The sequence below is a fragment of the Plectropomus leopardus genome, chromosome 22 (genome assembly GCF_008729295.1).
Source record: "Plectropomus leopardus isolate mb chromosome 22, YSFRI_Pleo_2.0, whole genome shotgun sequence".
NCBI classification, from domain to species: domain Eukaryota; kingdom Metazoa; phylum Chordata; class Actinopteri; order Perciformes; family Serranidae; genus Plectropomus; species Plectropomus leopardus.
In genome coordinates this window covers 24,062,045-24,084,921 of record NC_056484.1, presented here as the reverse complement: position 1 = coordinate 24,084,921, position 22,877 = coordinate 24,062,045, and the positions used below count along the sequence as shown (strand labels likewise).

The 22,877-nt window shown below is 41.2% G+C and overlaps 1 protein-coding gene across 2 annotated transcripts in view; it reads right to left on the bottom strand.

Annotated features, from left to right (window-relative positions):
- Positions 1 to 19,658, bottom strand: part of ipo8 (importin 8) — a 29,656-nt gene extending 9,998 nt beyond the window's left edge. The window contains exons 1-17 of one of the 2 annotated variants that reach the window (XM_042511354.1): positions 19,245 to 19,658; positions 16,771 to 16,852; positions 14,857 to 15,013; positions 14,453 to 14,611; positions 12,271 to 12,427; positions 10,712 to 10,801; positions 9,561 to 9,655; positions 9,380 to 9,464; positions 7,699 to 7,833; positions 5,024 to 5,123; positions 4,235 to 4,311; positions 2,961 to 3,077; positions 2,672 to 2,761; positions 1,660 to 1,825; positions 1,238 to 1,398; positions 451 to 576; positions 259 to 334 (exon numbers count right to left, since the gene is read on the bottom strand). In XM_042511354.1, the coding sequence (XP_042367288.1) occupies positions 259 to 334; positions 451 to 576; positions 1,238 to 1,398; positions 1,660 to 1,825; positions 2,672 to 2,761; positions 2,961 to 3,077; positions 4,235 to 4,311; positions 5,024 to 5,123; positions 7,699 to 7,833; positions 9,380 to 9,464; positions 9,561 to 9,655; positions 10,712 to 10,801; positions 12,271 to 12,427; positions 14,453 to 14,611; positions 14,857 to 15,013; positions 16,771 to 16,852; positions 19,245 to 19,328 (1,957 nt within the window). In that variant the 5' untranslated portion in view covers positions 19,329 to 19,658. The remainder of the gene's footprint in view (positions 1 to 258; positions 335 to 450; positions 577 to 1,237; positions 1,399 to 1,659; positions 1,826 to 2,671; positions 2,762 to 2,960; positions 3,078 to 4,234; positions 4,312 to 5,023; positions 5,124 to 7,698; positions 7,834 to 9,379; positions 9,465 to 9,560; positions 9,656 to 10,711; positions 10,802 to 12,270; positions 12,428 to 14,452; positions 14,612 to 14,856; positions 15,014 to 16,770; positions 16,853 to 19,244) is intronic. The other variant, XM_042511355.1, reaches the window with a different exon arrangement.
- Positions 19,659 to 22,877: the final 3,219 nt, after the last annotated feature.

The following is a 22,877-nucleotide window of genomic DNA, read 5'->3' as shown; positions in this document are numbered from 1 at the left end:
ACACTACCACACACCAATAAAAAACAGCTTCACATGATACCAAGCCTGAGGTGCATGTCAGCACCACTTCAAGATGACTTGAAAAAAAAAGTGGGACAATATGACACTGCAGGGTGTCACTGAGCAGGAAAAGATACATGTCAACTGTATTGATAAAGCCCAACATCATAATTGATGCATTGGCATTATAGGAAACTGATTGAAAGTATGTGTGTGTAAGTGGGTTTGGACATGTAAAAACCGCCTGTGCACACACACCTGCCATACCTATGATGGGCTTCTGCAAGACCAGACCGATCACCTGCAAACAGATCCCCTCCAGCTGCTGAGTGATCTGAGAGGGAGGATGGAAAAAATGTATCAAATATCACACACAATACTCTACCATGTTCTGAGGATTTTCTGTGATGACTGTGTGTGTGTCTGTGTGTGTGTGAGTGAGAGGGAGACCTCCTTGTGGTCCTCCATGACGGTGAGGATGGTGTCGATGGTGCTGAGAATGCCCAGGGCCATGACGGTCTTGTCCTCGTTCTCCTCGTACTCCTCACTCTGAAGGACCCTGGTGAAAATCTCTGCCTGCCAAACGCATGCACACACACACACACACACACACACACACACACACACACACACACACACACACACACACACACACACACAGTTTTAAGATTAGTGTCACCAATTCAGCATCTGACCAAAAGTCTTTCCTTCTGTTGCTGAGTTATGATGCAGAGTAATAGACAGAAAAGTTGTTTTTGCAGAACACTGAAATGTCAAAGTGAGGATGACCTTTGAACTTTAGACATGATTTACACATGAATTCTTGAGTAATGACTAAAGTGTGCTTTGACCTTTGACCACTAAATCCTGAATAGTTTTTTCTTGAGTCCAAGTGGATGTTTGTGTTAAATTTGAGCAAATTTCATAAAAGTGTTCTTGAGATTTTGTGTTCACAAAATGAGATGGACACAAGATCACAGAGACTGTGACCACTGCAATCTAATCGAGTTCTTCGTTGTGTCCTAGTGGACAACTGTGCCAAATTTGAACAAAAAAAAAAAATCCCCAAAAAGCAATTTTGAGATATTGCCTTTGTGAGAATGAGACTGACAAGGTCACAGTGACCTTGACCTTTGACCACCAAAATCTGAACAGAGTTGGTGTAAAATCCTGAATAGTGTACCTTTAAAGCTTGGTCATACTGAAAATTAAAGAAAAGTGTGTGTTGTGCTCTTACCAGGTTCTGCGTCATATCAACAGCAATGACAGCCACCTCCTGGTTGTACTCGCAGATCATCTTCTGAATGACATTAGTCAGGTCGTCATTCTCCGTCTCTTTCACCACGTGCAGCAGCTCTTGCATGACTGGCCGGATGTATGGCCTGATGTACAGCTTAGCTACACACACACACGCACGCACGCACGCACGCACGCACGCACACACACACACACACACACACACACAATGTGTATAACATCCTCCATTACAGTATGTGTTTTTTTATATGATGTTTTTCAATATTTTGAAATAAAACATTTATTAGCTTGTTTAATGTCCTCTGAAAGTTTTTCTTACAGCAGTATCAGTTAACTGAAATTGTAAAATAAAGCTCTCAACTTCAAAATACTGCAAAATAACATCCATATTCCTCCACAGACCTTGTTCCTGGTTGCTGACCAGCGTCTGCAGAGCTATGGCTGCCTCCACCTTGACGGGCATCTCTTTGTCATCAATCAGGTCCTGTTTGACCAACTCGACGGCGTTCCTTAGCACCAGCTCATCATGGAAACGAAGCGGGCTGAAGCTGTGTAACACCCAGCAGGACTGCCAACACACAGTGGAAACACACTGATTAATACACCCAGACACGTTTCATCTTAGTTCATCCACACTGTGTTCACATCTCTGTCGCTACTAACACCAGAGTCACAGGTCAAAAGTGTGATTAACCTGTATCTTACCTGGCCAAGAAGCAAGACGCAAACGCCACGACACTATGTGATGAAATAGTCCCCATTTTTTTTATCTTTGCCAGCACTTTGATTGAAAGGGAGCCTGGAGGGAGAATTTTACTGGGCAGCCTTTTGCAGTCCGCAGCATGCCTTCATACCACACCGGGAGCGTTTCAGAAGCCTAGCATTTGGCCTGCCTAATTTTTGTAGACTTACAGATTTGGCTGATTTGCAATGGCGTGTCCAGACCTTTTTTTTTACTGGAGTGGCCCAGGTGGGGCACTGACCTATGCGGAGAGAGGGGGTGTAGTACGAGCGCTGCTGCAGGCACATGCATCTGCATAGCTTTTATTTACCGGTTTTGTCTCCACTACCCAAACCTACTTTAATTGCTAACATTGCAGTGTCTTATATTCCTTTTCATAGTTTAGTTTAAAAGATAAACAGATAGATCAATCACAACACAACAGAGTGACACCAAACAATTATTATAAAGTAAGTGTTCCTTCAAAAGAAAAAGTACAATAAATGCATAAAGTGGCAACAAAATTTAAGTGCCAAAAAACAGAAATAAGTAAGCCTGTGTGGACAAACCTTTTAACAATAGTATCAATTAACTTGTATGTAAAATTATTCAGGCGAGACACTACTCTGGCACATTGCTGCCTCTAAGGTTTAAGACTGAGACCTGACTTGGGTCTCAGGGGGGGTCACTCACCCTAGCTCGCAAGTAACCAACAGGGGAGTTGAGCAGAGGGAAGACATAGTTCTGCAGCATCAGCTCCATCTGCTCCCGGTACACCCGTTTCTAAAGCATGAGACACACAGACACACAGCACAGCAGGGAAGATTAAAACACGGCGGCAAGAGGACTTAAGTACCTGAAAGCTCCATCCAACACAGAGGTGTGTGTGTGTGTGTGTGTGTGTGTGTGTGTGCGCGCGCGTGCGTGCGTGCGTGCGTGCGTACGTGCGTGTGTGTGTGTGTGTGTGGGCGCGTACGAGTACCTTCAGTAAGAGCTCGGCCAGAGCTCCGATGCAGTGCAGCGCCCCATCCTTCTTTCGAGGGTCAGCTTGGGGGTCCATCAGTATATGGTGGCAAAACTCCATCATCTGAGGAAGAACCTGAAGCCCAAAGGAGACATGTGGAGACGGTTGAGTCTCTGTGTCACATTCACAGGAATGAGACAGATGTGGTCACAGTGACCTGGACCTTTGACCATTAAAATTGAATCACTTCACTGTTGAATCCAAGTGGATGTTTGTGCTAAATGTTCCCTCAAGGCAAAAAAAAGTTTCATGCTCACTGAAATGGGACAGATGGACAGACAACCTGAAAACATAATGTAGCTGCTATCACCAGCACAGAGGAAGGATTTCCCAAACATTAATTCATTTACAACTAAATCATCTGCTGCCACAAATATTTGGAACTAGACTGTTAATTACGAGCACTATTGGAATATGTCTACGTTTAGTATTTATAGCTCACAGACACCAGTCAGCACTGAAAGGTGTGTTCATTCTGCTGGCTGTTAAAGTTTGCTTTCTCTTACAAACAGCTCCCCTCATCCAAAGATGTGATCTGATCAGCTGGATATATTGTTTTTTTTCCCTACATGGTGACAACAGAATAAGCTAAAAACAAAACTTCTGACATATTATAACCTTCTAACAGTGCTGGAACAAAATCATAGTTATGTTCAACACAGGTAAGTCTCAGGTTTTGGCTATTAAGTCCAGAGTCAAGTCAAAGGTTGTCTTTCAAGTCCTAAATGAGTTGAATCATTAAGAATAGTGGTAGCATGAGTTTAGCACTGCCAAGCTGACATGATGATGATGATCTTAAAAGACAGCGTTTAGGATAGCCAATCTTAAATACAAAGATTTTGTTCAAGAACTGACTGTGTTGAGGGTTTACTGATTTTATGTTAACAACATTAACCTGTAGCAGTAACTTAAGCTCGAGCCATCCAAACAGCATTGATGCCAACCTCAACTTCCATGTCTGGCCTGAAATGTCAAACAAAGTTGCATCTTTATTTTTTTTACAGAACATGAACACATCATTCACAGCAAAACACACCTTTCCCTCCTACTTCTGCAATGTAATTGGCAGCTTTAAGACCATAGCTGCTGTCAGGAGTTATTTAGAGCATCATATGCAAGCCAGAAAACTCAAACAAAAGGTCTAAGAGGCTGAAAGCTTCTGTGTATCTCAGAGGAACTTGTAGTTCAGGAAACTCAGTTCCTCTGGAACAGTACTTAGTGCTCCTCCTCACCTCCTTCCTCTTGCGAGCGGCTTTACATAGGACGCTCTGGGCAGCAGTGGCAGGAAGGGTGTGGTCATCATAAAGGTCTGAAACAGAGACAAACCCACACCAACTCACACAAATAATGCATCAAACATGTTTACCAACATGGCGGCCAGCCATCCTCCATCAATAAGAACAACAGCAACCATGCAGCTGATTGGTGAAAAGCCCTCTCAGTTTCTGTGAGTTTTTCTGTGCTCTAATCATGTCATGTACATTAGGCTGTGCATCCTTACTGGTCTCACGATTTGACTCCATTACAACTATCGGGTCAGCAATTCGATTCCATGCATTCCATATATTGTATCCTCAATTTTTTACATTAACGTGTGTGGCTACTTTTGCATCAATAAATGTAAGCAGTCAGCTAGCTTTGTTCTCCCACAATTGAGAACAAAGTTCAATTGGTTGCAGCTGGTTGCTACCATACAGAGCTGATTGCTACTAGGAGTTTCTCCTGAACTGTAAAACCTGAATTTTATTGTCCAGCTGCAGTAGTGTTACGTGGCTATAATCGATTATGTGTTGTCACTGCATTAATGCAAAATTGTTCACATTGTGATGCATCTTAGAAACCATTAATTTCTACAGCCCTAATTTGCAAGGCTACCTGCATCATAATAAAAAAAACAGTATTTACAATATGTTATCAAGACATAGCAATAACATTAGGTAGCAGCTGTGGTGTGTTATCAACCAGATGTGGCAGACTACTTCTGATGGTCAGATTTTTAAAAGTAGTCTTTGAGTACTCACTGAACTTCATGCGGATGTATTCATAAGGGTCTTCCTGCCACAGCTTTTCATCCTCGTCTTTGTAACACATGAGAGGGAAGATGACCTCCTGGCAGATGGTCTGCAAGAGAGGACAGTGTTCAGAAGGTCAGCAGGAAAGCTGGAGTGACTTGAAACATCAATCCACGATAACGGCATTAGCTGACAGTTAAACAGATACCACAGCGCCTTTAACTGTGAGGATTCATTCACTATGAGTGGGCAACAAATTAACAGCTCTCCAGTTCACATTACTAATATTTGCAAGTTGCACTGGTGCTCCGTGGTCACAAAATGTGACTAAATAGTTGCAATTAGAGATCTGCAGATAAAAATATATGCCTTGTCTGCTCACACAGCCGGCGCTACCACTCAAAAGTTAGACTGTTGCTGCAGTGTCATTAAACAAGATGATTTATTCTTTCTAAGCTGGAAACAAACTAATAGCTCTCCAGTTCAGATAGTAATAGTATTTGTTAATTGCAGCGGTGCTTCATGGTTGCGTAATGTAACTAAATAGTTATGGTCTGGAGCTCTGTAAAAGCTCTGCTCTGTGTGTGTCTGTGTGTCTGTGTGTGTGTGTGTGTGTGTGTGTGTGTGTGAGTGTGAGAGAGAGAGAGAGAGAGAGAGAGAGAGAGAGAGAGAGAGAGAGAGAGAGAGAGAGAGGCAGAGAGCTGTAGGAGAGAGTGAGGGAACCAAAACACCAGTGGTTTATTAAAACATGACAATTTATACTTGATGTTTGCGATATATCCCTCCAGCATGTTCTAGAATGCAGAGTGTGCTGGAAGGCCTGGGAACGCAGCAAGCTCCCCCAGGAGGCACTGGAAAGCGTTGCTGGAGAGACGGACGTCTGGAGTATTTTGCTCAGCCTGCTGCCCTTGTGACCCAGCTTCAGATGAGTGGACGAAAGTGGATGGATATTCCCAAGATGGTGATTTTATATATGGCGTGTGGAACAAGCTGCAATATCTCAAGAATATTCTATATATTGCCCACCCCTACTTATGATAAACTGGCTACCTCAACAAGGTCAACGCCGTCTAATTTAGAGAATGGATGAATGTATATTTCCTGCAAATCTAACTTCAACTAACAAGGTCTAAACCTGACCTTAGCCTGAACCAGCAGCTGTGGTGTATTTGACTAATATTAGTGCAATGGAGCAATAAACACCAGCAAATGCAAAACACATCAGTGCTGATGTTTTTATTCGACTGCAATAGCTGCATTTACACTACCTGTTTTAGGCAGGAATATCACACGGCAATGCCGCCTTGCTGTTATGTATATAACGTATGATCACAGAAAGAGGGAACAGATTGGACTCGCCTCTGAGTCGGTAGTAACCGCACCAAAACAAGGTCTGTATAAATCATTAAGCCAAAAAGATGTGATCATGGGCTGCACGGGTGTGATGTTATGACGAAATGTTTATGTGTGCGACCTATGCTGGGAGATTTTAAAAGGAGCTGGTAGCATAGCAGTAATTTCAGAGGAAAAGAACAGCTGCTTTAAATGTCTGCAAAACTGTGAAAACAAACAGGATCTCCTTACTCTGAGCAGAGGATGAGATCAGCTGCCATATAACAAGGAAGGTGAATGATTGTGATTGACAAGTTATGCCTTTGTTATTGTTTAGAAAGCCCTACTGATGCACATTTTATGCCATGCTCATGTGTTAAGCACCACGCCCATTATGCCTCCTTTAATCGTTGGATGCTGCGATGCAGTGTATAATCATACACTGAGGGGGAATGATGCCGCTGTCGGTTGGTTCTGTGTAAACATGCAGGGCTGTATAAAGGGGGGGCTCGTTGCGGCCCCATAGTGCCATCTCTGTGTAAATGCAGCTACCGATTTGTCAGTGCAGCAATACAGCAGAACAGGCAGGAAAAATAGAGTGCCCTCATTCAAGATTTCAGCACCTCTGGTTCCCTCATCTCATAATCAAAGGTTCTTTTGAATGGGTTATTGGTTAGAAGCCTGGTCTGTGGTTAACACAAGCTCAAGAGACTTTAATGTTTTGTTCTACAAAATAAAATATGACAGTAAATACCCCACTGTGACCTTTGAAGCTTTTACATGTCTTCAAAAAGGAGGTTGCCAACAAGTGGCTAAATAAGACTAAAGAACATCATCATGCTGAACACAGCTTTACAGCCTTTCAGTGGTGGTGACGTTAAGACATGCGACCACAGTGTACTTAATTTATAGACTGACATTAGTATTTTAATTATGGTGATTGTATTTAGAATATTACAGCTGCACACAAAAATGAACGGGCTCTCGCATCATTACTCATATCAGGGATAATGGTGGGACGCCAGTTGAGGCAGCAGTGCATTTTGGTGAAAGTTGGACACTGCACACAGAGGTTAAATGGTAGTTCATGCCTGTAGTGCTGACGTTGGAAATGACCCATTACAGATTTTGTGCCACTCCCTGTGAATCATATTAGATTTTAACCATATCCATACTACATGTAATGACAGAAACTGATGGTAAAATATGACAGCTAATAGTTAAAAGCTTGCCAAGGAAAACTGAAAGAAAATGCAAAAATGCCTATGCAAAACAATCTTTTCAATATAATTATCAGGCAAAGCTGCAAATGTTACACGCATCTTCACACTCACTCCACATTAAATTCCTACCTGCATGTGTGGCTTCATCTGTTTCCAGGTCAGTGAGTGTGACAGGCCCTGGTTGAGGTAGTTGAGGCACTGTTGCAGGACGCGAGGAGTAACGTACTGCTTCTGTCTGTACTGGTCTACCACCTTCAGCAGGACCTGGACACACAACAGAGAAACTAAAACCATCAGAGCCTGAGCAATGAATAAACCAAAGTTATGCCACAAACATTACTGAAATATCAGTAAATTCTGCAAACTGTTGCACTCACAAATACATATATGTTTAGTGTGGCCGGGGATGAAAAGTTTGGACACATTCCACATCCACAGTTGGCTGACAACAGACCATTCAGAGACATGTGTTCAGCTAAAACGATCAACAAGCACATCAGAGAAAGGCCATTTCTTACACCAAAGCAGCACACAGCCCAACTGTCACTGCTAGTTTCAGACCAACGCGGTTGTCTATTGTTGCCAGCGCCGATGTTGTGCATGGATTTACAGTCATCTGGGCATATAGATGTTCAAACAAGGTGTGGTCAGACACATTGCTATTTTTTGATAAGATTGTTTTTGGGGCTTTTACCTTTATTTGACAAGACAGGTTTTAGTGTCCAGTGAATTTAACCAATGGCCTGGTCTGATCTGGAGCACACAGCGAATAGCTTTGTGGTTTGTTTACATAAAGTAACAGAAGAGCATATTTAATGGATTATATGTGGACAGAGAGCTCTGGTGTAATGTGATGCTATGTGATAGATAGACGCTTGTTTTCTTTTGGGACATGGTGTCATTATGTTCCACTGATGACTGACTGCTGAGCCAAGTGGGACACCTAGAAAAATTGGGTCAGGTCTGGTATTTGGCTTAATATTAAACCGGTTTGAAATTTTTTTTCACAATGGCCCAACCAGTGTAAGCCAGGTGATGCTGATAGTTCTCCCTGTCAGTGTGTGAAACACTGTCCAAGGCACAGCAGTGGTCTCATGATAAAGAGAGGGAGAGAAAGATGGGTCACCCATGGCTTGGTTGGCAGAGCGGGCGCTCCACAGAGGCTATGTCCTCACCACAGGCTGCAGGCTCCAGTCTGGTCTCGGGCCCTTTGCTGCATGTCATCCCCTGTCTCTCTCCCCCTTTCACGCTACATCTGTCCTATTAATAGGCAATAAAAAGCCCCCAAAAATATCTTTAAAAAAAAACAAAGGGGGGAGAGAGGCTGAGTGGATCAATACACTGAGGGCAGCTCACCTGAAATTAGATTTTACCTGTTTTAAACAGTTAAATTTGCCTTAATTGTTACAATCACAACATTACAGAACACTGTAGGGACCAACTAAAATAGGGTCCATAGAGACAGTGTGCAGTGAAAGATAGCGACAGGGATTGTACTAACTGGTAACTTTAGTTCACATTGACTTATTAGTATCCTACATCACAAAATTGTGTTGTATGTGTGGATGAGTAACTGAGAGAGGGGATCCTGCACAAAATAACAGGCCTGCAATTCTGTCATGATTATAAATAAAGTCAATCTGCCAGTAATAATGTACCATACCATCAGTGAATAAATAAAAATCAGTGGAAATAAATGATGGGAGCATTCAAAAATGCCCCTGGCAGGCTGCTCATCTTCATCTTTGTAAACAGACTTTCTGACATCCCAGACAAGGTTGTTGATCCTCGATCTGAACTACCATCTAACCTGCTGTATGCCCAGTGCATATGTCTTCAGAAAAAAGTCTGCAAACTCGTAGTACTCCTTCGTCACGTTGCCGGGGCTTCCATACCTGTAATTCAGAGCAGAAGTGTGTGAATGGCTGCAGATGTTCTTCTGCTCCATACAAACGTGCTTTCTGGTGACGTGAGAACAGCTCTGTACTCACCGTTCAAACAGCCTGGTGATGATGCGCAGCGCCCACTTCTTACATTTCCACCATGCCAACTCAGGACGGTCGTCTTCATCAACCTCCAATGTCTCCTAACATACACATACTTGATGTTCAGCTTTTGGATTATGAACTCAGCATGAGAACAGAAAAACACAGCAGATTTTACTTTGTTTCAATTCAATTTAAGTGTCCATTACACACATAACAACTAATTAACTGACAGCTGTGACTGCTGTGGTGAATTGTTGCTACCTGCCATATAAAAAAAAATACTTTAATTCTTTTTAAAAAAAATTTTTTTTAAAATTTATTTGGCAATCCACCCAATCAAGACAATTGTCAGCTGAAACACAGACGTTTGAAGACCCGGCCTTGTGCGGCCTTCAGATGCCTTTCACTAGCATTTAAACCTATGAACCCTGAGCAAATTGTTACAATTTCTTTCAGCCACATGGGATTTAGAAAGTTATGTTAAAAAGCTAGGGAAAAAATATATTAATAATTATCATAATTACATATTTAAATAATGTTTCTGAATTATTGTAAGTTTTAAGAATTTTTCTGGGTCATTTCCTTGTCTTCCTATCTATCTATCTATCTATCTATCTAGCTTTCATTTGTATTTCGTTAATTTTTTTAAACAAATTTTCAGGCAATATTTTTGTACTTTTTTAAAAACTTTTTTCTTACTATTATTTGGGTCATTTTTTCTTTTATTGCTCATTGCCAATGTTTTTAAGAGAAATTAAGCCTATTTGCTTGTGTTTCAAAGGGTTAATTCAGTTGTTCAAATTTAAATTTGGGGAAGTTGAATTGAGTGCAGTGTTTTTCTCTGTTTGTAACCTGTGATATTGTCACTATTAACCTGATCCAGATCGAGGCAACTGTCAGCTGAAATGATGTAGGTGTGGAGGTTTCCAATTATCTCTGTCAGCTTTGCTAAACTGGTGCTAAATTTAGTCTTTTGTGTCTATTTTACAAGTCATGGAGATGCTTTTTGAGGTTGGCGGTAGTGGCGTATGGCTGACAGTCATCATCAGGATGTGGAAATCAACTCACCAGTCTGAACTCTCTGACCTCTAGCTAGCTAGTGCTGTCTGCATTTGGGGTGCATATATGTGTGTGTGTTTCCGTGTGTGTCTTACAGCTGGGACGTCTCGATCCATTACAGCTCGGAAGATTTCCATCCACTGAGTCATCACTGTGTTGTTGATCAGCTGTAAGGGCAGCGAGTACTGCAGGACGATAAGGTTAATGCTGTCATCATCATTATCATCAACATGCGTGATTTGATCACAGCTGGATAGTGGTAAATACAGGTGTACACTGCCACCAAGAGGCCTTTCTGACCCAATCACTGACCACACTTTGACCACATATGTTTTGTAGTATAAACACAAATGACATCCTGATGTGCTTCTGACAAGGACTACGTCATCAACGCAGAACGCGGTGGTTGTTTTGGTGACAATTCGCTCATGTTCTGTAACTCACACATTTTATATCAGGTTGGATGAAGTGTTGCATGACTGTCCCTCATTTTGCCTTGTGGAAGGAGACCTGTTGAGATCTGCTGGCAGTGAGATCTCCAGCTGTACTGACACAACTGCTAACTGCTGTAGCAAGCATGCAACAGAGCAGCTCGCAAAAGTTTGGACATAGTAACTGCTGGTGGGGCGTTAGACGCATGATAGGCACAGGTATTAATGGCAATTTGTCTCTGCTGTCCACTTGCATGGTATGCTTATACCAGGTCTATACAGGCTACGGCACAGGCGACAGCCAGTTACAGGCATGAATATGTACCACTGCTGTCTGTGTCACACACACAGGGATATCAGAAGAAGAAAGGTATTTTCTGTTCTTCCACAGGCTACAAGAGTGATGGGTTTTAAAACATACTTTTCCATGAAAATGGAGGTAATAAATGTTCATCATGATTGTAAGGGACCCAATGAAAACCCTAAAAACATGTTCTTTTAAGTTTTGTGTTCATTAGGACTTATCTGTGGGCTATATATATTTATACAGGTAACTAATGAAGGCATCTTAATACTTCACGTGTGGTTGGGATTTTGAAACTAACTTTGTCTCATAGTGTTGAACAGTGCACAAGGATAGACAAGACATTTCAAATTTCAAAAACTGAAAAAAAATGAGGGGAGTGGGGGAAAGGCTACTAATGTAATGGTCAAAACAGATGGACTTAAACACAAAGGGAAAATCCTTTTTTTACCTGAACTACCATTACAGTTCAAAATCTGCACATCTTAAAAGTGTGAAACCAGCATGAAGAGTGTTTCCTGATTTATTGTTGATTAATTAGTGATTTATTTTTCATAATTTAGGAGCTCAAGCTGGAAGGGCTGAATCCCGGTTGTTTTTTTTTGCCTGTGTTTTAGGGCCCAAGCATGAAAGTCGTCAATAATGCAGCCAGATTGTCATAAAAAATGGTTATTTTTTGTACAGGTGTGGGATTTTGCCTAAGGTCTTGATCCTTTGTAATTTTCACATTTTAAAGGTCTGTGCAGCCTTGGCTTGCAGCTATAGTGTGAACATCAGATCTCTTCTTCAGAAAATGGTCCAAAGACAGCAGCTTTCTGCCTACAGTTCTGCAATGAGATTTCTGAAACCAGGCATGCACACTCGCGCACGCACACTCTCTCTCTCTCACACACAAACACACACACACACACACACACACCTGTACGAGAGCATGGAAGATCTTGAGGATCTGTTTCTGGATGAGGACAGAGAAGATGGTGGCGTCAGCCAGCAGCTGGCTGATAAGCTGCTGAATCCTCGGCAGAAAGATCTGCATGGCTGCCAGCAAGGGCTCCCTCTCGTCTGCCTTCTTGTACCTGAAGCGCACACACAAACACACCATGAGGTGAAGTGAAAAAAAATCTTCCTGCTAGCTGCTGGTTCTATTGAGATCCTGAGGGAAGTAAGTATTAGAGCTTCCTTCCTGGATTCTAATCTAAGAACAGGCTCAGGGCTACACCTACCAAAGTATCTAAGGTTTACCCATTAATCCATCGGATCTTGTTTTATTCATTCTATACACAGCCTAAAAGTTTAACTTTATATTACAGCCTAACTTACTCTCATATTATGTATTGTAATACTGCCACATGTCCAACTTATCTTGATAAGATTTTTCTGCATAAAAAAAAATTACTGAGTGATTAGCTTTGCTGAAAGAACTCATCTGCGTCTCTTTTTAGAAAAAATGAACTTCTATACATTTTTAAAGTGAACAGACCAGACCTGTGTATTCAAGTGTAAACATGTACACCTAACTCATGGCCTGCCAAGTGTTTTCCAGAACTTCTTTAAGTCTTTTCTTTAGACATTCACTCATATCCCAAAAATCACCCAAAGTAATTTGATCTTCCACATTGTCAGACATAAGCTCTTATGATCTTGTAAAATACATAAGATCATCTCTTTGGAACAACTACTTCCATCACTACAATCAATTTTTACATTATCCTTACATAAAAAACATCTGAAAAGGACTCTAACTTGCAAAGTCTCATGTCACATTATTGATACATTTGTAATGCATTTCACTTTTTGTCATGTATTAATTTTTATTAACTTTGTATTCCTGCTTAGTCTTGAAATTTTGAGTTGCAATCTTTGTTTTATCTTTTTCTTTTTATGAATGATTACAGCTATTTAATAATGGAGGTATCTCCATATGCCCTTTTGGCTTCTAATCTCACCTGTACAGTGTTTAAATTTTTTAAATTTTCTTTTTCTGTCTTTTCTTTTTTTTTTTTAAAAGCTTTTTTGGGGTTTGCCTGTATTGCTTACAGTACAGCTTAAGCATGACAGGGGGAAGGAGAGAGGGGATGACGTGCAGCAAAGGGCCGCAGGTTGGAGTCAAACCCGTGGCCGCTGTGGCAAGGACACAGCCTCTGTGAGCTCTACCCGGTGAGCTACTGAGAGTCCACTATTTCTGTCTTTTCTATTCATATGTGTGTCTAAACTAAACTAAACTAAACTAAATGTAAATATTGACAATTTGTGATTTTTGTAGGTTACCTGCTTGAACTATTGCATGTTATTTTCTGTTGATTAACAACAGATACAGTCAGCGAGCAAAGAAAATTGGTTTCGCCATGGAATAGTTTGAACACATAACTTCACCTAAAACTACAACCTGTCAATCTGTCATAAGTTGGATAAAACCAAGCTACCTGTTTCTCCATTTCCAATCTTAATGCTGAACTAGGCTAAACATGTCCTGATGCACAAAATGTTGAAGTATTCCTTTAGCAGCAACCCTAGCCACAGTCTGTTCATCCTGCTGCATTCTGGGAAAAGATACAGAAGTACCTGCTGCTGAACCACCAGACTACAGAGCAGCTTCTTTCCCCAGGCTGTGAGACTCCTCAACTCCTCCTTTGACGCCAAAAAGATGCAGCAGGATTTAGGATCAACTTTAATTTAATTTTGTCTTAAACCACATTTCAGAAAAATGACAAATAAATCTACCTTGTACCTTAGTGCTTCAGTTATTTTGCAAAACACATTTCATGCTGTAATCTCAAGTGAAATACTCTCCATCTTTTATGATCGACCTGGGTCCTGTTTCCCAAACCTATCTTAAGGCTACAAAACTTACAATGTGACAAAGATAATCTTATCTTAAAGATTTAGTTTTGGGAAACTGTGCTCTAGACAGCAGGCTTGGGTGGTGTGTAATATTTCATACCTTCCTTTAATTTCACCAGGTTTACGGTATATGACGGTGTAAGTTTATTACTGACCCTCCTTCCTTTTAACCTGCAATCGTGATGTGAGGGCTAATGTCTTCCCAGGTAAGCTGTTCAGAGTGGCGAGGTGAAATTGAGGAACATGAACATCTTACTCACTCGTATGTTTTGACAAGCTGGTAGAGAGCCAGCAGGCTGCCGTACCAGCTGCCGCTGTTGTGAGACTGCAGGTAGAGGCCGATCTTGTCCACTACAGTGGTCCAGCGGCCAGGGAAGTCGTGCTTGATGATGGCTCTCAGACACATGGTCAGCTGGGCCCTACAGACAGTGCAACAACAGACCGAGTTATTTATCCTGTCTGTAGGCGAGCATATTGATGCTGTGTCTGCATACCAGTCAGGACACAGCTGAGGTCAGTCTACAGATTTCTAAAGAGACTAATGTGTTACAAAAAATCACACTGCCTACTTTGTCAAAACAGGCACAGAAATAAAGAGTGATAAGAGATGAAAACGGACCTGTATATGTATGTGCGCATGTGCATGTGTGTTGAGTGTGTGTACCGTATGGACTCTGGACAGCGGATGATGCCCTCCACTATGTGGTCTCTGATCTGCTGCCGGTCATTCTCATGGATGTTGAAGGGAAAGACGACTTCACCCAGAGACGGTTCCCTGTCCTGCCAGTACTGACTCACCATGTTCTTCAGGTAGATGGCGGCTGCACACAGTCAGGGAGCACATACAGATGACATTTTGCACTGTATTCATTAAGATGATCGCATGAGTCAGAGAGACTGAATTTAAAGGATAAATCTGGTGATTCTATGTGCTATATCATAGACAAGTGGACGAGTCTCGGGTGGTATTACAGCTTAGCAGGTTATTTAGAAATCCCCAAAGTATGTTCTCAATTCTGTCAAAAATACAGGTGCTCCTCTTTCCATTACACTCATTGAATGTAGTGCACAGCAGGCACCACCAGAGCTCAGTCTCTACTTGTGGAACAGGCAGCTGAAAGACACAGGGACACCTAGTGGTAGAGGAAGAAGTTACAGGACTGTAAACAGCCAGCGGCCAGCAGGCAGAGAGAGACTGTGGGGAACAGCATGTTGTTTACATCTAACTTGGTGAATTAAGGATTTATTTGGACCAAACGGAAGCTGGTGATTGTTGGAACAGTGGACTTACTAACTAGATTACTAGCAAGAGTAACCAAGACGGTTTTGGTGAGTTTGATTTTGTTCTAGTCTGAAAGAAGAGTGTTTCATGATGAGTTAATGAGGCAATTAAGCCTTGTCAGTCTTCCACGAAAGTGAAACTTGAATTCAAATGGTGCACAGTTGTATTTCTCTGTTTAATAAGGAAAGAGGTGTAAGAATAATACTTTTCTTAAAGTTTAGTGAGTTAAACTGTCATATACGGTATACCCTGGTGAAATTTCAGGATGGTATTATGGTATGAAATATTACATACCGCCCAAGACTAAACTGGACTTGCTTAAATTTCTTGAGGACATTTTTCCTCGCATCCACATGGCTTCCTTGGAACTGAATGAGTTGAGTCTGAATGAATGTTTGTGCCAAATTTTACTAAAATTCCCTCAAGCTGACATCGCCTTCACAAAAATAAGTTAGCTGAGGTCATGGTGACCTTGACCTCTGAAACCCAAAATCTAATCAGTTCATTGTTGAGTACTATTGGACATTTGCACAAGTATTCTTAGAAATACCTTCAAGGCGTTCTTGAGCTACTGCATTCATGAATATGGGACAAACAGACAACCTGAAAATGTGACGCCCCTGACCATGGCTATTGCTAATGTGGAGGTAGAATAGCAGTAGATCTCTGTATTGGTAAGGTAAAAATAGGAGATTTCCCCGATGCATGAATGTGCATCTATGGCATGAAACAAACTTCGTCTATTGGTCTTCGTGTAACTGTCATGCAAGAAAGTAAAGGAAGTGTGCAACCTCCTCATTGTGCTAAATGTTGTATTTTGTAACATTAAACCATACAAACTGATACAGAAGTGAAACATTTACTGAAGCCTTAAATTGTTTAAAATTTCTGTCAGCATTACTTTCTCCAATCCTGTATCTCCGAACAGAGTGTGAGCTAGACCATTCTATAAAATTATTGTAGTATTGGTGTCATCTTTGTAGTATTTCCCATGGTTTGTTAGCATTCATCAAAATAATGTAAGGGACAAAAAATGTAGTCATGATATATAAATGCAAAAAACCCTTTCAACCTTCCTTCAGAACAGGACCAATGAGCCATTTCTTTGTTAACCTTTCTCTGTATCATTATTACAGAGAAATAGCCTTGGCTAAAATGATGGCAGTGTTATCTTCACAACTTCTGAATCAAGACATAAATTAACATACATTGTTTTAACATTATGAGCGAGAGAAACTTTTCAGCAGTGAGATACAGAGAAACAGCAGAGTAGTTTAATGGACTTTTGAGTCTTACCTGCTTGGCGAACAGGAAACTCCACCTGCTCAGACACAATGATTTGAAGCAGGGTTGGGGCAAAGTTGATGATCTTGAATGACTGAAACAAACAGGGCAGACTCAGCATGAAACAAGCAGAACATGGACAGCTTTTAACATTATATTCACAATAAAAAGGAAGTCGTCAAACCAATTACATTATCAACTGAAAATCAATTATATGACAAAATGGAAAATGTATTCTCTCTTCCCTATCTCGTGTGACCAAGACAACAGGTGTTGAGGACCTGTAGAGTTACAACAGTAATGACACTACCTATATTATTTTTATGTAAATAATGAATCTGTCTTTTATTCATATACTTTTTTAGATTAAACTGTCAAATCAGTACACCTGATGTCTAGAAACCAGAGTAATCGCAAAAGCAATGAGAGGGTAAATACACTGTTTTATTTTGTGTGAATACTTGATCCAAAATGTTTTTATTTATTCTTCTGCACTTTTTTTGCTTATCTACTACTTCTGCATAAAGTCAGCTTCAGAAACCATTCCAATATCAAAATGTTCATCGCTTTAAGTACTTGTGAACAGTAACTTTTCTTGTTCCTATTATACCCACCTATAAATATATATAAGTACTGATGTAGTGGTTACATCCCAACAACATACTAGAAAAAATAGAAGAGTAAGAAATAACAATTTAATGAGATATACAAATATAGTATAACTTAAATTAATAAACAAATATTCTTTACTTATCAGAGGATGGGGGTGGCTGTTTGTTCTTTGGGACCCTTCTCAAAGCTACAGATATTTTCTTGAGCCTCCCTGAGTGACTTATGATGCATTCAAGAGCCGTCAGAAATGAGGAAATCCAATGAAAATTTCTGTTTTTAACAGTTAAATGGTGTAATTTTGGCTCTTTTTACTTCTGGGATCTGCAGGTTTGGAAGGCATGTTGTCTGTAAAGGTCACCAAAAAATTTTAAAAGAAAAATGTGTAATTAATGTCATATTAACTTTAATGTTGTGTGAATTTTATTGTGTATTTTAGTGTATTGTATTTTATGATCTTTGTTTCTTTGACTTTTGTTGTGTCTTTGAGTACTTTGAAAAGAGCGCTATAAAATACATGTTTCTTTTCAAAATAATTGCCAAAAAATTGTATAAGAAAACCGCCTAAACTTAGTGTATTCTATTTGATCTTTTTTCTTTGTCTTTTGTAGTGTCTTTGAGTAGCTTTAAAAACGCTCTATAAAGTATATGTATTGTTAACTAACTGCCTAAACTGCCAAAAATGTGTAAAGAAAAAAAAACGAAGAATTGTCAAAAATCTTAAATGATTTTTTTTTTAAATCACCAAAACTTTTGAAAGAAAAAAAGTTGCCAAAAATGTTCAAAGAAAGCATGCCATCCTTAAAATTAGGGGTCAACAGATTAACTGCCTGGCCCATTATGGGGGCCGATATTTAGCATTTTGTTGATTATCTGTTTCAATGTTTTATTTTAATGATTGTTAAAATGAATTAATTAAAAAGTGCTTAAAAAGTGTCAGCATGGGAGGAACATTTACTTTGTATAACCTCAGGGAGCTTTATTTACTTATTCGTTTTTATTTAAATTTTCACTTGACTTCAAAAAAAAGTTGGTGGGAACTTCTTGTATATAATGTTGAATGTTTCAGTTTTGATTAAACAGTTGCTAAAGGCATTTAAACAAAGGTTTGCTTTGGAGTTTGGTACATTCCATATTCTTATGTATTGAAAGAAGGATTTTCATTTTTGTTGTAAATGCATATCGATTCCAAATATCAGTTATCGGTCTCAAAAACTACTAATAATCAGTATCAGCCCTGAAAAACCAACATCAGTCCACCCCGACTTAAAATCAACAGTTGTAAGTTGTATGCCCTTCCCTTAGCCAAAATAAAAGCAGCAGTCCATCCACAGTGCTTAAAGAATTATTTGACATGCCTCCCCCTTTTGGCACTGCCTCCTCCCCTCTCATAGCAAACGAACAGTCCCTAACAATGATAAAAAAAAAAAAAACCCAACAACCTCTGAATACAGAAGTCTGGGCCAAGCTCATAATGTCCTGAGTTCCTAGAAGCGGTCCTGTTGGACTGGTTAGATGTTGTCACAGCAGCAGCAGCAGCAGCAGCACAGTGACAGAGCAGCAGCACTCCGCTCCTGTGTTGACATGACAAAGTTGCTCCTGAAACAATCACATCTGCCTCCTTTTGTCCTCCATCGCAGCTGCCGGACTCAGTGTGGGGAACAGCTGAGTCAAACTGCTGATCCCAGGCCTGAACTAAACCACCAGGATCCAAGCCAACAATCACCAGGCCGGAGCTGAGCCCAGCCACCAAAACACGGCCTCCATTCTCCTCCACCCCCCGCATCATCTGTGGGCCAAACTGCTCCTTCTAATGAGCAGCTCCTGGGACAAACACACACACACAAAACACTTCCCCCTTTCTCTCTCACACACACCTGGTTGAGCTCATTCTCCGCCGCTATCCTCAGGTTGGGGTCGATGGTCCCCTTCAGAGCCTGGACTATCCGGTTGGGATCCATGAGTTCAGTTTCACGGTTCCTTCTGTGTTGTTTCTCTCACATTCATGTAGCGTTAGCTTACGTTTCTGCCTGCTATTCAGCCAAGCGTTATGGATGTGCATCCACCGAAGCTCAAACCGTCCCGTTACACACACCAGGAACCGGTAACCGCAGGCACAATAAGCGTCTCGGCGGCGGAGGACTCGTCACAAATGTCCTCCGAGCAGTGGTGGGAATTTATTCTGAAGGCACATTCGCTTTTCTTTCTCTTAAACTCTCACTAGCTTGACTGAGAAACAGCGAACCCTGCCCCGTTTTACCGACAAGCGGCTGTCGGTGGACGTAAAGCAAAGTAAACAGACAGTTTACGGTTTTCTTTTTCTTCTTCGTCTACACACGGTTTACCGGGAGTGTTGCTGCCACCCTGGGGGCTGGCGGAGGGACACAGCTAGTGTGGCTTTCCTGTCCGCGTGCACCGGCTCTGGCAAAAGTGGCAAACTAAATAAATAACGACTTTATGAGTACTGACACGGCCACAGAAGAATATACAACCATAAAATTGCCAAAAAATTCTATATATTCTCAACTAGAAATAATACCATGTGGGCGTATGCCTCTCCATACCAGGCAAATTGCAGAACAGTTCATCCATCCATGTCTGTGAAAACATGGATACGTCATACATCTTCCCCCCTAGCAGCACAGAAGCAGTGGCGGTTTTACTGGGGGGGCAGGCTGGGGCCAAGACTGGGACCATCTCACAGTAGGTGCGGGGGTTGTATCTGATGACAAGCTAAGATTTGTTTCACTGAAAACAGTGAAATATATTCTCTGTGATATGAGTCAATAAATAAATTTATGTATTTGATTCCATTTAATGGGTAACCAAAGACCCTGTTATGGGTTTCCCCCTTGGCCTTGGTCCGGGGTTATCTATACCCTTAGACCTCCCTGGCAGGGTCCTAGTACCAGACAGTGATGTTCCCCTTCAGGATCTATAATACATCCATGGCCAGGACGCTTTCAATAGAAATTCGTCATTATATTAAAGGACATTCTGAATTTCCTCAGGCATCCCAGGCTGTCTGAGGTGTGATAGGTGGTATGTTCCACATGACAAAGAACTGCTTCTGTTCTAAGGTTCAAACAAACAAAAAAGCTTTAAAGACCTCTCAAATAATTGCTTTATGTATATATATAGTTAAAACAAATAATCTGTATTTATTTCTCCCTCGCACCATACAATATTAAATGATTTACTTTTATCTCGTGTCTTTTTCGTTTGTTTGTTTTCCTTTGTTTTTTCTTGTATGTATATTTGAGATGGTTTCTGATTTAAGAATAAAATTATAATTTTTACAGTTTGTTTTTTTTTTTTTAAAAAAAAAAGCTTTAGTGTTGTGCAATGTATTGTTTATTTTGAAAAATAATCAATATATTTAAAAAAAAAAAAAAAACTGCTTCCGGCTCAGCCCCGGAAGTTGCGCTCATTATTCATGCAATGCATCATGGGAGGTTTTTGTTGTTGTTTATACTTAGAACCTTCAAACTGAACGTTACAAGATCAAAGGGATTTATTGAACGCCCCTGCAGTATGACGTCATACATGACTATAACTTATCCAAGAATGTCGATTCTCAGACTGCGTGTACAGCTCAACAACTCAGTCTGAGACACACACAGGCAGAGGTTTCTGTTAGAGCCACACGTTTGATAGTGAGGCCCACAACCAGAGACAATCTGCAACTGATTGTGATTTTCACCTCTGATATCACCAAGAAGAGCGATGCCAGCAAACACAGATCTCAATGAAATGGATGTCTTCTCAGGTCCAGAGTCATGGTTCCTGATAGCGGAGAAGGAGATTGAGGAACTTAGGATGGAGCAAGAAAGACTATTCGGGGGAAATTATGGCCGCTGCCTCCCAACCACCACCATGGAGGAGGCAGACAAGAAGCCTGCTACTGAGTCCGAGACACCAGGACAGCAAGAGGCTGCAGGGGACTGTCTGGAACTCCCTGATCAGATCTCTACAAATGCATCAGCATGTATTTCGGGAGTGCCTCAGGACAAACTCAAAGCGCCAACCCCTCATCTGCGCCTGCTGGAGGCAACACACCTCCTCCAGCAGGAGACGCAGATGAGGCTCATGGTGCAGTTGGACAGTGCTGCTGGAAACAGATTGCACCTGGAGACAGATATGAAGCTACCGGCGGAGCGCCGCCTGAGACTCCAGTATGAGGAGGAGGCGCAGAGACAGACAAATCTGCCTGCTCATGGTCAGCTCCATGAGTCAACTTATGCCAACGAGTTGATGGAGCAGCTTCAGGCTCAAAGGCTGCAGACTGACCTTCTCAAGCGACAACTAGAGGAAGTTAGTCGTCAGCTGAATGAAAGCCTCTCCAAGGACTCGGAGCCGGTTAAGAGGCTTAGGGGGCAAAATCAAGCCCTGGCACAGGAGTTGGAGGAGGAGAGACACCTGCAGAGACAGCAAGGCGAGGCGACTAGCTCAGCTGGAGGAGGTAAAGAAGGAGCTGCAGGAGAAGACCCGCTGCAGTCTCAAGCTGGCCTCCAGACTAAAAGACCAGAGGAAGGTCCAAGAGGGGATTATTGTCCCAATAACCCCTGTGCCTCTCCCCAAGGACCTCCAGGCCAGAGAGACAACTGTGAGCCTGACAGAAGATAGCATTCCATAGGAGGTTCCCCCCCAAAAGAAGATCTCTCTGTGGAGGTGTTTAAAGAAGTGTATTACACCAAAACGCCTCCGCAAATACAAGGATCGGACCTGAAACATCAGACACACACAGACCAGAACAGGCCGCAGGACAGCACCAAGGACCATATTCAGTGCTGACAGACAGAAGACGTTTGTTTCTGTCTGTCAGGATTTTGTATGTTCTCTCACTACTGTGTGGGTTTTCCCTGGGTGCTCCGGTTACTCCCACTAATTCAAATTTGACTAACTGATACAAAATAACACCTGAAACTTGAACTTGAACTTGAAATATATTTTACTTTCTCTACAGATGTATTCTTCCAGAACATTAACAATTCTTCATAGTGAGATGGAATCGAATAAATCGCAATTGTAATATAGATCTAAGCTGTTTTAACTCAGAGGAAAAAGGTGTGTATTCGTACACAAAAACATAAAGCAGGGTTTTACATGTAAATGTGCCTAAATGTGACATTATTTGCCCAAATTGTGATAACAAATAACAAAAAAGAAAAATGTATTTACATTAGAAAGCACATATTCTTGCAAACTCTTGCAACATAAAAGTATATCTTTTGATCCTTTTGGTTCATGCAAAAACAAAAGTTTTGCAATCATGAACAAAAGTTGGCAGTAATTGTAATGTATATATGAAGGGGGTGGAAGACACATCCAACACAATATTTACATGCTCAAAATGTCGCCACAATTTCCTGGTAGTAAAATTTTTTTCAAACTCAGCATGATTGGGGATCCACATGCAGAATGAGAAAACAGACTGAGGAAACAGTCAGCAAAAGCCAGGTATTTTCCCCCCCAAATCATTTTTTTATGCTACAAAAAAATTTGGTTAA